General features: G+C 53.2%; 1 protein-coding gene across 1 annotated transcript in view; it reads right to left on the bottom strand.

Annotated features, from left to right (window-relative positions):
* Window positions 1-18,159, bottom strand: part of SEMA5A (semaphorin 5A) — a 384,915-nt gene that overhangs the window by 123,193 nt on the left and 243,563 nt on the right. The window contains exons 6-8 of the mRNA XM_016164969.2: window positions 17,074-17,136; window positions 8,448-8,546; window positions 6,755-6,968 (exon numbers count right to left, since the gene is read on the bottom strand). Coding sequence (XP_016020455.2) covers window positions 6,755-6,968; window positions 8,448-8,546; window positions 17,074-17,136 — 376 coding nt within the window. The remainder of the gene's footprint in view (window positions 1-6,754; window positions 6,969-8,447; window positions 8,547-17,073; window positions 17,137-18,159) is intronic.

Here is an 18,159-nt window from a genome sequence, read left to right as displayed (position 1 = left end):
TTTAATAAGGGTTATTAACAGTTGGTATTTTAATGCATTAAAGCTGTTAAGGTATTTCTTTAAACATATAAATTTGTTTTAAGAGTCATTTTGGCACAGGGGGAAAATCCAATTTTAAAACTGATATTCATTACCAAACACAAAACTCAACGTTTCACATTCCTGCAGATCATTATGCAATCGATCGCATCGCCTTTTATCACCGACCGGACAGATAATGGCCAAAGACTGGAGTCCGACTGAGACGGCGAAAGGAAGGTTTTTAAATGTCTGGACCTGAATCAGCTTCAAAGACACGAATCTATTTTTTTTTTTTTTAATTCCGGGTTGCAGCTACCAGAGCAGCCTCCCTTCGCTCACCGCCGCTCGCATCTCTGCCGCTTGTGAAGTCTGTTCTGCTCCTAAGCACTCCACGAATGTTGCTGGAGCCTCCACTGCGTTTCAAGCACTAGGTCAGATGCTGAGCAAAGATGCCGGGCGCGTAATCCCTGCCTGCAAGGGATTCGTGAGCTCGTGGGGGGAAACAAGGAAGTCACTACTCATCTGCTCGCTCGTTTATTCAAAAAATATGTATCGGGTGGACAAAACCCAGAAGCCCAGCCGCCCGCTCGAGCGGACGGGAAGAGATGATGCTGAAGAACATAGCGGCAAAGGATCGAACTTGAACGCGATGAGGGGGACCGGGAGAGCTGGGCGGGACAGGCTGGGATTTCAAACGAGGTCTCAGGCGAGGCCCTGCGGCGAAATGGCATTTGACAAAGGCTGGAAGGAGCTCAAGCTGCTCGCCAGGTACACTCTCTGGGGAAAGGGCTTTGCGCATAGAACACCAGATGACCAACCTCCGTCCGTGGGCCAAATCCCACCTGTAGCTGGCTGTAAATAAAGTTTTATGAGCATGCAGCCAGGCGGGCGCGTGCGCGATGGCTGCTTCCTCGCTGTGATGACAGGACCGAAAGGCTTCCGCGGAGACCACGTGGGCTGCAAATCCTCAAACGTGCACTGCCTGGCCCGCTACATTGAGAGTCCGCTGGTCCCTGGGAGAGGGGGCAGGGCCGTGGCGCGGGCGGCATTTAAGGCTGACGCGGGCGGATCAAGGAGGCTGCTGAGTGAGGACGGAGGGGGTGGCAGGGGGGTCGGGGGTGGGGGGGCTTTGGTTTTCTCTGCAGGGGACATGGGGACTCTGGTGGTTTCAGAGAGGGAGGAGGACCAGGAGCTCTAGCGTCCTAGAGTAAGCACAGCCACGCATGAGGCCGAGACCCAAATGAGTCTGGGGGAAACTCGAGCTTCGGCTGGCGTGAAGAAGAGCCGGTATGCATGGGAACACGGCGAGCAAGGCAGGACACGCCCAGAAACGGCACGGTTCCCCCGCGAGAGCGTCGAGGGCGCACCTGGGGAAGGTAGCAGGATTCGGGGCTGGACGAGCGGGCGGAGCTCACCACGCAGGCCACGAAAGAGAAGCGGCTCAACCCGAGGGAGCCGGCCGGAGCCCACCCCGCTTACTCTCCCCGCTCGGCCCTCACCGCCGACTGGCGGTGCGGCCCGCCCCCCGGCTCACGTGGCCCAGGCGCCGCGGTGCCGGTGCTCACGGCCGCAGTGCTGGTGACGTGATGACGAATCGTACCCGGTCCTGGACCCGAAGGACTTAGCTTGGATCGTGAGCAAGGCGGACTGCGGGACTGTATCAGGGATCTACGCTGGTCTCCGGCAGGGGTGGTGGGAAGAGAGAGGCTCGGCAGGTCCTCCCTCGGGGCGCCCTGCATCCTGGCAAGGCCAAGGCCACCATTCGCCTGGAGACGAGCCCTGACGTGCCGGGGGTCTGGAGTTGCCGACAGCCCCTGGCGAGCTTTGCATACACATCCTCAGTCCCGGAGGGGCGTTCCCTGGGCCCGGCGCTCCTCTGAGCCTCACTGCGTGTTTCTGTGAAGCCTTTGCTGCAGGCTTGGAGGGAGCGATTCAGCCAGAGGGCGGTTCAGACAGAGGCCATGTGCCCCGGCACCCCGATGAGGAGAGAGGCTCCCCTTCCCCGGAGGCCAAGGGCAGTGGGGATGCGCGCTGGGCAGAGGGCAGAGCTTTAAGTGAACGTGCCGTCCGCCCAGCGCTCTGGCGAGCCCGGGGGAGAAAGGCGCCGGCTGGGCCTGTCGTGGGCACAGAAGACACACAGCCGGGCGGCCCTGACCTCGCTGGGAACAGGAAGCCAGCACCGTGCGCTAGGAGAGAGCATGGCCCGGCTGACGGGGAGGCCCGGGCAGGCAGAGGGCCGGCCAGCGGCACCGGCGGAGGCTTCAGCTCGTCATCGGAAAATAGGCTGCTGCGGCTCAAGTCTCAGTGCCGGAGCGTTTCTCGATCAGGGCGCTGTCCTTACGGGTTGAATCCTGTCCACCCAAAACGCAGGTTGAAGGCCAAACCCTCAGAACTGTCACGTGTGGAGACGGGGGTCTCTGCAGACATAACGCGTTAATGCGAGGTCACCCTGGGGTAAGGGAGGCCCTGACCTAACGCGACCGGCGTCCTTACGTGAGGACGGCCGCATGAGGACAGAGACGCACGCAGGGGAGAGGGCCACGTGCAGACCGAGGCAGAGAGGGGGTGACGTTGCCACAAGCCAAGGAATCCGCGGGGCGACCAAGCAGGGGGAGACCAGGAAGGGTCCCCCCCCCACCCTCCCAGTGCCGACACCCGGATTGCGGACCTCCGGCTTCCGGAACTCGGAGACGATGGCTTCGTGGTGTTTTAAGTCACCCAGTTTGCGGTACTTTGCTCTGGCAGCTCTAAGGAACAAACGCAGGCACTGTCCCAAACGCCACGGGGGCTGTGGCTTGGTCGAGGGGCTGCTGGGGGCAGGCTGCTGCCTGCCCGGCCCGGTGCCGGGTCCAGCAGCGGGAGATGTCAGCGACTGAGGTCCCGGTCACTTCGTGAGCTTGCCCAACGTGCCTGGGAGGCGACAGGGTCGTGGAAAGAAGCCGCGTCTCTGGGTGAGCGAGCTGTCCTGCAGGCGGTTCGATCGCAACGCGGGAGGTCTGCTGGCCGGGCGGGCGGCGCTGTCCTCCAGACCGCCCCCGCGGGGCCGACGCTCTTTCCCGGGCGCAGAAGCGTCGGGGGGGTGGGGGCTGGCAAGCGCCCCGGACAGAGACGCGGGTTCCACCGGCCACCGCAGCCGGCGGCTGCTCGCGGAGCGACGGCCCCGCCCACGCGTCCACGGCCTCCCTCTCATTCCCGTTTACCAACCACGGACGTCCGTGGCTCGCGCCCCTTCGCCCTCACTCGGGGGCTTTTTAAAGACGTGAAGTGGGAGAATGTGATCCGATCGGGATCGTGGAAAGATCAACCTGCTCTCAGACGAGGACGCGGCCGCGGGTGGCCGGAGAGACCACCCGTTCCGTCCTTCCGACGTGTTCGTTTGTGCATGGTCACTTATCAAACATAGTCGAGCACTGGCCAGCATACCCAGGAGGCATCGGGAGGGCATCGCAGTCACCTTAGCGGCCTCATCGAGCTCCACCCCTGCCCGCGGCCACCCTCCTGGGGAAGAGGTGCCCTGGGGATTGGAGCGAGGTGCGTGGGGAGGCTCTCGATAAGCTACTAACCAACCTTAAACCAAGCAGGAGGGCGTGTGGGTCACGGGGCGGAGGGCAGCTCGGCTGAGGGAGGAGTGGGGGCGGGGAGCGGAGGGGGCGAGGTCCCCGAGGCCCCCGGGCACGCACACGGGCCACGGGAGCAAGCAGGCAGAAGAGAGACGGCATCAAAGCCGTGTCAGCCCAGGACCGGCACGGTCCGCGTGAAGGGTCCCCCTGGCTCGCCCGTGGACAACGGGCGGGCTGGGGACTGAAGCGGCATTCAAAGCCTGAGGAGTCTTTAAACACGGAAAGACGCAGAGGGGAGAAGAGGGACCCTCCGCCCCCCGCCGCATGAGCCCCCTTCCCGTTCCCCGCCACGCTCCGCGCAGCAGGAGTCCAGCCCTCCGGTCGCCAAGGCTCCTGTGCCTTGCTTCTCCCTCGGCGGAAAGCTCAGGAGAAGAATACGGCGCCATCCTTTACCGAGCCTCTAAGATCATAGTGGGAAACAGGAGCCTGCTGGACTCTGCAGGGCCAAGGGGGTGTGCTTTTAGCTCGTTTGGGTTTCTTTATTCTTGTCTCGTTTAAGAAAGAACAAATCTGAGCGTTTTTATTGAAAGGGCGCCATCACCATTAGAGAGGGAAAAACGTAAGGCTATGTCATAGAAGGAGGGTTAACGGATATGCTGACGACCTACTGGCAGGAAACATCGCGCCGACACACAGCGGGAAGAACCGAGACGGCGTCTGGCGGAGGAGCACACGGGGGGTGACGTGCACCGCGATCGGGTCGGCGAGAAGGCTGTCCCCGCGCACGGCCTCAGCTGCAGACAGAACAGAGCTCAGAGGGGTCAGAGGCCGGGATCTGTCCTGGAGGAGGGATCGGCCAGGGCAGGAAACCAGGGCCAAGCAGCAGCAGAAACGCTGTCTCGCGGGTCAGCCGAAGCGAGCGCCCCCACGAAGCCAGGAGCAGGAATAAAGGGTGAGCGGTAGGAACTGGGAGCCCTCGGCCGGGCTCTCTGCCCTCGGCCCCAAGACTGCGGACGCCCTGGGGTGGCCAGGGAGGGGGCGGGGAGCGCTGCTCTCGGAGAAAAGCAGGTCATTCCGTCACAGGGGTCCGGATGGCACTGAGCTGCGTGGCGGCTCCAGCACCTTTACCTGAAAACCGTTCCCCACTTCCGCCGTTTCTGGGTGAGGGCTTCTACGCACGGCAGTGCGCTTTAGAAATCTAAAACTCTTCTGTGTTCAACGAGGAGTGAGGGCATGGCTGCCGTGACCGGGGTCGGCACTGGGCAGGCGCTTCCGCGGTCCTCATGATGTCCTCTGACTCTCAAATGGAAAGGACGCCCCACCTCCCCACCCCCCGCCCCCAGGAGGGTGAGCAGAATCTGGCAGCCGATCGGTCCGTGGGTACAGGAGTCACGTGTAAAATAAACAGCCAGTGTTCATAACTCAGGCTCTGACCTGAATTATTTTTCCAAGATATTTTTAAGGATATCACTTTTGGGAAAAAAAAAAGAGAGACTGTGCTCCTAATTACTTTTTACTTTGCTTTTGGCAAACTCTAATTGCCATGCCTTGGGGCTGGCGGTCGGGAGGGGGGTGGTGTTGATACTTAACTGGATACTTTGCTTGGCTAGTAAAAATCAACAAACAAATAGGAGGAAGAACTTTGAGCTACACGGATGAAAGCTTCGAGGATGGAAAGAGACCTCCACGGAGAGCTGATGGGTTCGACGGAGAGAATGTTAACAGAGAGAACCCAGTCGAGGCTTCGGTGCGGAAAAATCCCGCACGCTGCCCCTCGGGAGCAGACGGAGCGGTTCCGCTGGCTGGAGAAGCGTGAGTGAGATGTCTCCTCCGTACCAGGGAGTCTTTCAAAGGCAAACTGCGATGGCGGACGCGACTGCTTTATTCGAGGAAACCCTCGTTGGTGCGTCTGTGACGCACACAAATACACACACGCAACGAGTCCACACCGGTGGTTCTCGGCCAGAGGCAACTGACGGCAGAATGTTTTGCCGTCACAGCTGGGGGAGGGCGTGGTCCCGCATCCAGGGGGTGCAGGACAGGGACCTCGCTGACCATCCTGCGACACCCAGGACCCCGCCGCCCCTCACCACCCAAAACGATTATCTGGCCCCAACTGTCCACAGCGCTGAGACTGAGAAGCTCTGCCCTATGTAATTAGCTTGTACTTGGCAAAAGGCCAGTGAATCTCTGCAGAACTGGAAAGCTCAAAATAGTAAATAATATAATGGCAACGCGAGGATTCATCTTCGTACAAAAACTCTCAAATAAATGCAAGAGGGAATTCATAGAGTACATATATCTGTCCAAGACGCCGTGTTTGTGAGTGCGCGCGCGCGTGTGTGTGTGTGTGTGGCCACATCCACGCGTGGACACACACACCTGCAGGGGGCTGGATTTCAGCTGTCACGTCTCAGGACATGGTACCTGGCCAACCTCGGTTCAGGTGTTCAGACCGCCTCCTAATTGCTCAGTGAGCAGGTGACCGCATTCTAGCTCTAGACTAAGGGGAGGTCGTCTGGGGTATCTGATTTCTTAAAAAACCACGCACACAAGAAACGTGCCTCTTCTCCCATCTCATCTTGGCACATCTGGATGCGGGACCTGAAACCGCAGAGGTGAACCCGCGTCCGGGAGCCACGCCACCCGGGGCCCAGCCCGACAGGACAGACAGCAGGTGGCAGAGAGAGCCGGACTCGCGTCCCTGTTAACTCGAGCCACCGAGTTAGCAACTCTGCAGACACCCGCCCCCACCTCGTAGCTACATGACTCGATACCTTTTCTTTTTAACTGATCAAGTTATTCGGGGCTACTCATAGCCACAGCCTTCCCTTTACACAGTACCTAAAAGCTTCGTGACATGTGGGTACTTTCCCCTTGCAAATCTCTAACAACGTGAAGAGAAAATGCCCTGCGTCGATGGGTATCTTTGACACGACCTGATTTTCTGAACCTCAGACATTAAAAACCAGCCTGCGGGTGATCAGCGTCAACATCCGCCTCCTCGCCGTAGCCCGGTCCTTGGGGATGCTCATCTCTCTTACCTGGGAGCCACGTGATGCCCGGAAGTACCCGAAACGGCGCGTTTGGAACTCCTCAGAACACGAAGGCTGCGTTTTCCTTGGGAAGTGGGCACAGCTTGCGTTCGAGCGGCGCGGACACGCGGGGCTTACCGTTGAGCCACTTGGAGTTGTACTGGGCGGTGCGCAGCGGAGGCAGGACGCCCAGGCTCCGGTAGATGGCCGGGTCGCGGCCCGGGAAGTCCATGGCCGTGGCGGCGTACAGCTCCCCGCCGGCCGTGAGCAGCGCCGTGGAGTTGTGCTGGGGGCTGTAGGGGCAGCGGGCCATGCCGCTGATCTGATCGTGGACCTCGGTCAGGTTGCTCAGCTGTGGGCAAGGGCAGGACAGAGAAACCGGTCACCCCCGGCAAGGCGCTGGTGGCGGTGACCGAGGACGCCCCTCTGTCTGATCGCCCCTTTAGAGGGACCGAATCCCATGCTAGCGAATCCCCACAAAACACGAAGGACGGCTGTCCCTGGCTTCTATGTATGATGCATGGGGCACAGCTGATCTTTCCACTTTAGTAAAGAAACCAAACTCAACATTTATAGAAATAGAAGACACAACATAAGAATTATGTACAATTTCATCAATATAAGTGAATCGGCCTGTTACCAATAGCCCAAACCTGTGTCTGCAGGTAAGGATGTGTGGGTATTCATGCCACCAGAGTCAAAATTTCCAAAACTCTATTTTTCAGTTTTTAGAGTGACAACTGCACGTCTTGCCGTCACCTGGCAGGATCCAGCCTCTCGAAGGCTGGACCCCCGACCAGTCGCTGAATGAGAAGAGAGAGGTCTCTGGGCGGGGGGTGGGGGGAGTCTCCGTTCCACTCGTTTCTTCACTCGGCCCCGAGAGCCAGCAGGGCAGAGGGGCCAGGCGGGGGTCTCAGGCCCACTGCCTGCTTCCCCAGAGGGCCTGGGCCCTGGGGAAGTTACTCAAGCTCTTTATGCCTCGGGCTCTTGTAAAACGGGGACCGAAGGGTGACAACTGAGTGACAGACAGCTGCACGGGGCGGATGTGAGGGTTATGGGGCTGGGTCAAGGCGGAGCTCTCCGCGAGCACCAGTTCTCATCACGGTCATTCAGCAGCGGAATGTTCATTTGAGGACAATGAGCGTTGAATGCAGATAAGAAAATCCAGGTTTGTGGTCGGGAGGGGGTAGTTGTGCGACCAGGGCGTTAACGGAAGGGCATTCCTTCAGAGGAAGAGCCAATGTTAGTCCTGAGGTCGGAAGGCGACACCTGCCTTGAGACAGCCCTGAAGCTCTGCAGGTGTGAGATGCTAAAAAGCCCCTGCAACAGCAGCAGCTTCCAGGGAAGAGTCAGCGGTTATAGCTTTACTTTGCCCCGAGTTCCAGGTGCTGGTTCGTTGGCTTTAATTATTATTATTTTTGACATGCTTCTTATCAATTTGTAATATATTTGTTCATTTGTATTGTGGTTTTAGGCCACTTTAATACTTAATGGTATCTCTCCAGTAAAGCAGAATAAGAAAAATAAAATGCATTCGGGATTAATGCTCAGGGTCACTGGTGGGGAAAAAGCTAGTAGAAATAGTTTAGAAACCGATTCAAGTTTAATTATATGAGCTATGGTTATTTCCAGTTCTTTATATAATTGAGAATTGTGATTAGAAAAAAAAAATCAATACATCAACTATTTTTTTCAGTTTGACAAAAGAGGTTTCTTTTTGAATTAAAAAGCAACTCCTGGAGAATAGGAATACATTTAACCCTAGGGTTCTAATGGAATGTTTGGAGTTTCTCAGTGTTAAACATCGTCAAGACTGGACGTGAAGCCATACCGTGCGATTGGTGCAGACAGGCGTGAAAGCGTTGGTCCCACAGGTAAACAGCCGGTCACCGCCCACCAGAAGCACCCGGATGTAGTTCTGGCATTCCTCCTGAAAAAAAATAAAAAAATAAAAATCACGGGAAACACTTGACGAGGCCGAGCACGAGGAGAACCGTGAATCTGAATAACACGTTTTATTTGGCTACTAAGTTAAATTTAACCCATCAGTATAAAACGACAATAACGAAATAACTCTTTGATACTGATTTCCTCCCCAAAACAGTCAACGCGCTAAACAGTCTGACTTCTTGTTTAAGAGGATATTTATGAAGATCAACATGTGTCCAATTAAAATCTTGAAGCACTTGTGTTCTTTCAATGAAAGTGATTTCATTTTGAATTGTGTCCGATACTAGTGCAAACCCTAAATTATATTTGAGATGCACTGGGAAAACAAATAAAAGCAAACTGCGCTTATGAAGCAGTGTTTGAGAAAACTTCCCAGGATTCTGGGGGGAAAAAAAATGTTGCGAATGGTTCTCCAAATGCAAAGCAAAGGTCACGTGAAGCTTTGCATACAAATTGGAAGAAGTTTTACAGCAATATTCTGAAACTCTGTTACCTGCCTTGCAAGACTCTATTAACACTTTCCATTCTTTGATGGGCAGGTAAAAACACGGCTAACAAAAAAAGGGTGCCTGAAACGTGGGGGAGGAAGGCAGGAGCTGAGGGACGGCCCGGAGCTGATTATTTGCAGCTGCAAAGCATCATGGAAATCCCGGGCCGGGCCGCAGTAGCGGGAGGACTCTGAGAGAGCATTTGCAGGTGACATGCTCTTAGGTGCGCACTGTGCCGGGCATCGAGGACAACAGGACACTTAAAACACAGGGCGGTCGCGACTGCTTTGCAGTTGTCCACAGAGGAACGGCACATTACCAACTCCGGGATGGGGGGAGGGCACAGAGCGAAAGATCCAAGTTATCTATGAGGAGGAGTAAGAAGTGAGTGCAAACAGTAGACAGCCAATCGGGGGAGCAAGGCACACCCACGGGGCGCTGTTTTGGTGTGTTGTGTTGTTTTTATAACCGGGGAGAGGGCAGGAGAGTTCTGGAGAGAAAGAATAAAACAAGACTTCAGGAGACCACATCGTCACCCCTTTCCGGGTGCTGGCCACACGGGAGGGACACAGTGGAGCCACCGCCTCGGGGAGCAGAGGGGCACAGAGTCGCGAAGGCAGGGTCAAGGTGAGGGCAAAAACGCAAAGCCTGAGCAAGTCTGAGGGCGACTCCCAAGATGCGCCTTGCAGAACGCAGAGCCGAGAGGGCTCGATGCCTTAGCAGCTCAATCGGACACGAAAATGTCACTATGACAAAGAGTGAGATGGGAAATCACACGCCACGGGGAGAGGCGGGGCCTCGGCTTGCTTTCTGCTGCTCGTCCTTCAAGAACGAGTCGAGAGTCGAGACGTAAAGAACTTTTTGCTTTTTTTTTTTTTTTTGAAGCAAGAAATTGACACAAGACGGCGATGTGCTAGAAGCAGCCCCCATTCAGTGTGAACTCCGGCAAGGGTAAACCGTTCCAGGAGAGGCATTCCGACCAAACCCACGTGATGGCAAGCCCGAGGAAGCGAGCGCCTCTAATCAATTACGGGGAGGGAAGCGGCCCAGTAAGGAGGGCGACATTCATCTTCATCTCCCAAGAGAAAGACAAAGGGAAAACAAGACTCTAAGCCGGGCGTGTGATAACGAGGATGCGGAGGTGTTGGAGGCATGGCAAATTCTTAAAAATCTTGGAAAAAAGCAAGTAAAAGGACACTATTATTTCAATTAGCACGGAGGGTTTCAAAAAGCATGTTGGTCATCGGGACCATGTGGGAATGATGCCCAGAGTGGCTCTGCTATCTGAGAAGGGTCACGTGACCTGTGTCACCGGTGGGCTTCCCTAGCTCAGCGAGTGTGTAGGAAGGAAAGGGATAAACATCAGGAACCAGGACAGTCGGACACAGAGGCCTGCGTGGTCCTCCTCTAAAAGGACGGAGGAGGACCCAGCCCTCCGGGACCTAGGGAAGGTCAAGTGCTAGATGAGTCCAGTGCGCAAGGTCAGATGGAACGGGGTGGGGGAGGGGGAGGTCGGGGTGCAGGCAACGAGGCAGGTCACGGTGTGAGCATCCACGGGGCCCTACGACAGAAAGCTTCGGAGGCAGGTGGCGTTTTGTTCCTTAACTGTCATGAGTTGAACCTGTTTGGCCAACAGTCTGGCTCAGCGCATCTGAGACCGGTCCCTCTCCCAAGTCCTCTAAGGTTTAATTTACAAACTGATTCTAGAAGACCGCATGGAAATCCTGAACAAAGAAATGCATTGAAAGTAATAACTTCTTAGGTTTTTGTTTTTGTTTTTTGAAGAGAGATCGGGGGAAGGTCAAACAAAAAGAGTGTAAATACATAGAAAGGAAAGGAAAGGGAGGTACTTAGCTTTGGGGCAGAAGATAAATTTAGGAATGAAAAATGTAAAATTAAGAATGAAAAAAAAAGCGAGCCGAGAGCCAGGCTTGGTGGTAATCGGTCCCCTCCCGGTGGTGACGCTAACGGCCAGATCCACGCACAGAAAACGTCCTGGTGAACCGCTTCGCAGGTCTACGCTGCAGGTGCGGCCTTCCGCGCGTTAGCTCAGCCTGCTAGGATGGCTGCTTGGAGTCGCGTGTTTTCAAGCACAGGGACGATGCAGACGTCCCTTTAGGAGAGTCTGTCTTAGGTGTCTCCTGAAATCAGCTTATCTGAGTGTCTTTGAGTTTCTTTTTCTCTTCCGAGGATTTTCCCGCTTTCCTCCCATTTCTGCACTTGGAAAATGGTTCCAGGGGATTCAATGAATGCTGGTATCCAGCGCTCATTTCCAAGACCACTAGCGGCCTGCCCCCACGTGGCTTCTGGGCATCTATCTACACTGCGACAATTCCACTCGGACATTAAAATGGTCCGTGCGTGCCTGAGCTCCTGCCGGCGGGTCCACTTGCCCTCGACTCCTCGGCAATTCTGGTTTGAACTGACAGCCGAGGTTCAGAGGTGCCGAGTCCGAAAGAGCTTTTAAATGAGACCAGCCACTGCTCAGCGGGTCTCAGGGCCATAAGGCCCGGCCCCGGAAGGGAAAACTCACATTTTGGGACCATTTTCTTAGAGAGTTAACTGATTTCTCCTTATGCCATTTCATCATTTTCTTTTCAAACAGCTGCGTTCTGCTTGAAGAAAGACTCTAACAGGGTAGAAAGATCAACGAGAAATGGGGCGGGCGCCCCAGCAGCACCCAGTCCCTCGCCAGACCCAGCGGCCCAGGGGACGAGGGAGGGAGGCTGGGCCCGGCAGCCTTTAGGTTCATCACGGCGGTCTCACTGGAAGCGATGTGACGGTCTCATGCTCGTGAGCACCCAACGTGAGCACCCGGGAGCAACCTGGAGTAACTGCACGTGGCTGCTGGATCGGACGCCAAAGCCACGATTGCCGGGGGCTCTTGAAAAACCGTATGATCCAACCAGATGTAAATGTGTGTGTGTGTGTGTGTGTGTGTGTGTGTGTGTGTGTATGTAGGTATGTATTCCATACACATATATGCATACATATTGCAGAAGTGTGTATATAAATATATAGACATGCTATTACATCTATATTTATACACAGAAGTACAGAGATATAGATGCATGTCTATAAATATTTAGATGGGAACACGCCCACATGTATATGAATATATATTAAAATTATATTGTTATATTATACATAGTATGCTAATAAATTAAAATGTAAGTAATATTTTATATTTACGTAACGTGAGTATTTTCAAATGAGCTGACTCCACGGGAAACTTGTTTGGGAAACTCCATTTACAAAGCAAAATCTGCTGTCTGTGATCGGCGGTCCGTTAGGAGCTAAAGAACCCTCCATTTTTGAAGCAGTTACACAAGGTAAAGGCAGGTCCGTAGTTTGCCGCAGGCATCGATCGGTTAACGCGCAGCTCTCCGAACACTGCCGCTTCCGGCGAAAATGTCCCGTGTCGCCCCTGTGCCGCCTGGCTCCCCGCTGGGACGGGGCCACGTCTTTCTTCTCCCACCTGGAGTTGACCTCCTCGGCTGCCTCAGCTGCACCAGCCGACGACTTGGGAGCAGGAGACGGCAGGAGGCACAATGCACAGAGCCCTGGATGCTAATCAAAACTCTCCCACCAACTAGCAAAATCATTCTAGGAACGTGGTGTTAAAAGTGCTGAAGGGAGGTCACAAACGAGAAACGTTTGGAGATGATGCAGGGCGCTGTGCACACAAAGCGGCCCTTTCTTCCCCTCTAATCGGCTGTGTTTCCTTTGTGAGTTCCTAAAGGTCACGGGGGAAGGGCTTTGGCTGGGACATCGTGACCCCAAACAGACAAGGGGCTCTTGTTAGATCGCCAGAGAACTGACTGTGTATGTTTAAAATAATGTTTGTGTAAAAGACATTTAAATGGTTGCTCAAAGCAGATGTCTATGATGGTATTTCAAAGAGAACTAAATACGACAGGCTTTATTACAAAAAGTTTTGGAATTCACAAAAACAGATTTTTCCCCCTTTAATACACAGAATTAGTCTAAGCCACGGAGGGCAAAGCCGCCCCCTTAGAGTGAGCCGAAACGTTTGGAAACAAAATGGAACGCAACCTTCATGAAGAACGAGCGGTCTCCACGCTTCCTTCTCTTCTAAACGGGCCCAAATCAAAGAACTGGCTGCATTGTCCTCACCCCGTGTCCCTAAACTGTCATCTTTACACAGCAAATGATGTCTGTGTCGGTCCCAGTGATAACAAAGGACTAGCAGGTGATGTGTCCTCTGCGGCCAGCTGAGAAGATTCTCATCAGGGAAGCGGTGGGCACAGGCTGCGCCGCCCCCGCGGGCCCTGTCCCCCGCCCACCCCCCCCCCCCCGTCACATTCCCGGCTGGGCGGTCAAATGTATTATGTGGAGGACACCAGATCAACTTTTCTTAGCGTAGGAACGAAATTCCTGCAAAATGGCTGGCATTTTTCTCATTTTTGAGATGTCCCACTTTGCATTATTCCTTTAGTTTCGGGAAGAAGGGACACTTTGTAATCCTATGTCGATTTTCACAATACTACCACACAAACGCGAATCTGAATTCTCGTTTCTAAACTCATGGCTGCGAAGAAAAGTCTGATTCCCACACCCGGGAATAAACGGGACATGTTAGTCAAACCGAGTCTGCGAGTAACGGTTTCTGATTCAGCCCCGGAACCATCGCGCCAGGGTAGTGTCGGGAGGTTGGGGGGTCTGAATTCCGAACTTGGGGTCCGGGCCTTGGACAGCAGTGCTTGGTCAGGCTGCTTCCTGTCTTGCTGTGTCCTGCGTCTGAAGGGTCCCGTGTCAGCGTGATGAGCCCTGGACGCCCCTCTGCTCACGGCCCGCGGCCCCGGGACCAGCCCCGGGTGCTGCCCAGGCTGACGCCTCCGCAGCCCACGTGCACCCGCTCACGCACGTGGACTTCCTCAGCACGTGGCTCTGCTGCCGGACGAGACGCTCCGTCGACCGAGCACAGGTTGCCCGGGGCTGCCCGTGAGGGCATCAGTGCACCCCACCAGCCTCGGAGGACGTGGGTGCGCTCCTTCTCAGGGCCCTGGCACCCGGCTGAACGCATTCGTCTTAAAACTCTCCCACTCGCAAATGCGGTTTGAATCAATTTATAATTACGAATATTTGCCATTGTTCCTCACGCATCAAGACCGGAAACGTGAGGGACCCAAAGGCGAGATTTTATGTGACAATGTTTGCGTTCCTCGTTTTCTCTCTGAGCACAATTAAGTGTGGTCTCGATTGGCCCCCTCTGTGGATCAAGGGCATGTTTCTCAACGGGCATGAAGACGACCCTGACTACGTGTGTTCTCATTTTTATTTGATGAATTTCTAACCTGTGGTCACAGCTTAAGGCAAAACGGGGTTCACTTCTGAATACAAGAAGCAATATTTCACCCCAATAATCTATGCCGATGCTTTTAAAGTTAGTGACCGAGATATTCGTAGGAGAAACCCTGGCTAGACTGAGCGATCGAGTGATTTCCTTACTGCATAAGGAAGGGGACTGAGGAAAAGGGCTTTCATCATCAACTTTTCAGACGTCTGTGAAATAAACAAGTGCGATCTAGACTAAACGAGAGGAGAGCACCCTTATGGGAAACAAAATCCAAAATGGACAACGTAAAAGTTGCCAACACATCTGCCATTCAGGGAATTAAAGCCGGATCCTCGACCAGGTAAACGTCTGTCCGGCGGTGTCTGGCGATGTCATGGTTATTTCCGGTCGTCATGGCGGGGTGGGAGGAATCACCGCATGTAGCGAGTAGTGGGCAGGAAGGCTGCTAAGCGTATGAAGATGAACAGGACCAATCCCACAGCGATGGGCCCCCAGCATCGGCGGTCATGAAGGCGAGAAACCCTGGACTGCAGCTCGCCACCCAGGCCTGCTCACTCGCTCCTCAGACGCCCAGCACGGACTGTGTCCTACGCCCCCCGGAAACCATCGCGCCCAGCTCCTCGTCGGGGGGAGTGGGCCGGGTAACTTGAAATGCGTCACGACTGGGAAAGTACAAATGGCGACTGGTAACTGAGGCAGTGGGGTTGGGACAGGCTCAGGCAGGAACCCCTGAGGAGAGGGGACGCATGTCCTGAGAGACGGGTGAGGGAGGACAGGGTGCAGGCCGAGGGGAGGTGAAGATGGGATGCCAGGAAAGGGAAGGAGGGCGCGGCCCCCTCGCAGGTCTGGGACGGTCAACCACGCACGCTCAGGGACAGCAGGTGTCAGCGAAGTCTGTTGCTGAGTTTCCCGAAACGGAATGAGTGCTTACTGGGTCACCCACAGACCCCGAAGGAAGGAAGGAAGGAAGAGGAGAACGCAGAGCCGAGGGACCAAGAAGAGGATGAAGACAAGAAGAAAAAGGAGAGGAAAGCAAAAGGGAGAAAAAGGGGTGAGGAGAAAAAGGACATCAGACAGCGCCCGGGGCCCCTGGCAGGCACCGGCGTCGCCAGCAAAGGGGACGGCGTTGGCGTTAGAAGCCTGGAAGGAAAGGCCGAGGAAAGCTTTCCATCAGTGAATCGTGCTAGCCGGAGGGAAGGAAGCCGGGTCTGTCCGCCGCAGCCCCAGGCACATCTGACTCCCCACTGCACTCCTCAGCGGCCTGGTCTTACCTGGAGGAACACCTGTGCTCGGGGACCGAGGGCAAAGGCACAGCAGCACACGTGTCACATCGGGACGTGTGAACGTCATGGAGAGGAGAAAGAACGCCGCCAGGCAGCGCCTTTTCAGAAGTTTCGTGTGTGATCTATATAAACTCAGCAAGGCTACGGTGGTGCCTAAATTTACCATGTGCTGATTTATTTATTTGGGGGAGGGGGATTTTAAGAGACAGTATTCTGATTCTCTGTAACCTGGTGTTGCCTTTAAATCTTCTTCTGTCTCTGATGATTTATATCAGAGGCATTTTCTGAGGTTCGAGATCTTTCAGTAAATAGCCTTCATCGATTTCTGCCTTTTTTTGTTTGTCTGTCTCCAAGCATTTCCCTGGCTAGGACTTCATTTTCTTCCTTCTCTTCCTTCTTTCTAGTTCTTTTTCAGGTTGGGGAAACCAATGACCAACTTTGCTGAGACGTACTTCCATGTCTGACCCTCAAAACTGTTTAGTTAAAAGACAGAGACAATGCACCTGGGTAAAACGAAGCGCATGCCAGTCTCTTACAAATATGAACGGTGTGAGGACCTTTTGCCAGTGACGTCTCCCATTTGCTGCATTTCTCCCCCGGCCCTTGGTGCTGGGACCACACTTGGTCCAGTGAGCCCCCCCTGGCTACCCTTTGTGGATCTGCCTTCTTCTGTACCCCAAGTGTGATTCCCGTTGGCAAGCCCGTGCTCCAATCGAGTAAGATAATCACGAACAGGTTGAGACAATGAGCCTGAGAATTTCCTCAAGCACCCAGCACCATTTTCTCAGATGCATAAGAAGGAACCATCATGAGCCCCGCCTACTGACCAAGCCAATGGTGGGGAAGCACTTGCGAAGCGCACAGCTGCTCCAGAGATGTATTTCCAGGCTTAGCTATAATCTGCCCTTTCCTTAGGAAGTTGGGGGTGTAGATTTTCTCATGAAGAGAGAAAGCTATGTTAAGTGAAATTATAAAGAAATCTCAAATTATTTTTGATGTAGTGATCTTATATATCATATAGTTACTTCCTGGAGTTAGCTGTAAGGCATGATTGGGGGAAATAAAAATATCATTTTAAAAATTCAAGCCCATGTTTTTCTAAGCAATATCATAACCCATGCATTTTGTAGCTTAGTCCAATGATTGAGAGTGCAGCGAGGTCTCATCTTAACGTTCTGAACCTTTTTTGGAAACTTGATTGTCGCCAATCTTAATTTAATGTTGAAACCCTGAGAATTCGCCGCACCTGTATTTTGAATCTTGCCGTCTTGTACAGGGCATCACCATCCAGAAGAGCCTTACATTAAAACTCTTTACGTGCAGTCCTTAACAGCAGCGATGGCCGCCCGGGACACGCCCCCTCTCCAGGACACGCCCCTCCCAGACACGCCTCCTTCCCGGGACACGCCCCCTTACCTCTGATTTGCCCTTACTGTAGCAGGCCTTCTTGGTCACCTCGTCACAATGCCACTCCACAGCCTGTAGGAAACACCAAAATCGGAGCAACTATTATGGCTTTGACCGAATAAAAGGGAGAAATCAACGAGATGCCAGGAACCAGATGAGGAAATGTGGGCGCGCCCTGACACCAGCGTTTCAAACTGATATTGAGTTTACTCTAAATGCGTGAAATTCAGTCATGAGAGCTTATCGTTAGCTTTAAAATGGACGCATTTTAAAGAACTCACGCCTCTCCCAAGTGTCATGTTTAAGCAGTAATCATGTGACATTTGGACAGTCACCGTAAGAGGCACCTGCGTGAGCTGGTGACTAGCACGTTGCTTACAGAAATGATGGCATTTGTGACATCACAGACTAGACACACGGTATACTTCTAAGAGAAGCCTTGGAACAAAATGATCTAAATATTCATTTAGGCATTTATAGTTTAGTTTAATAGTATGTCATCTATCAATATTTACAGATAATGAAGCAAGAATGATTTTGCATATCATTACTCCCAAGATACATGTATAAATGATGAATCATCGATAAAATAAAGAGCTCATGCAAAAAAACACATCTACAGTCCCCCCCAGTACCAGTAATTTTCATACTGTTATTAGCTCTGACTAAATTTTAGAGCCTCAACTTTTAAATATTCTTTTCTCAGACTTTCCAGATCTAATTCATGCTGATCAATTTGATACGCGTACTCTTATATCTGATGCTAACTCCCAAATGGAGCCTGTGGTTAGTTAGAATAACATACAGCACTTACTTCATAGAAATAAACGATGCTTGCAAACATTAATGATCTTTATGCTGACACTGTGAATCAGTTTTTGAACAAATTTAAACATCTGAGTTGTTCATCTTTTCTATCACTGCAGAGAATGTGGACTTTTATGGCGTAAAAATGTTTTCTCCATTCCGAACACCTGTTATTACAATTATGTTCTATCTTAATATTAGAGTTGGATTTCTGAAGAGGTAATGATTTCTGAAGACCTGGTTAAGTCATTATCAGGAAAAAAAAATGTAAGCAAGGAGCAATTTTTT

Source organism: Rousettus aegyptiacus, unplaced genomic scaffold (genome assembly GCF_014176215.1).
Source record: "Rousettus aegyptiacus isolate mRouAeg1 unplaced genomic scaffold, mRouAeg1.p scaffold_m13_p_8, whole genome shotgun sequence".
Classification (NCBI taxonomy): Eukaryota; Metazoa; Chordata; class Mammalia; order Chiroptera; family Pteropodidae; genus Rousettus; species Rousettus aegyptiacus.
This window is presented reverse-complemented; position numbering and strand designations above follow the sequence as displayed.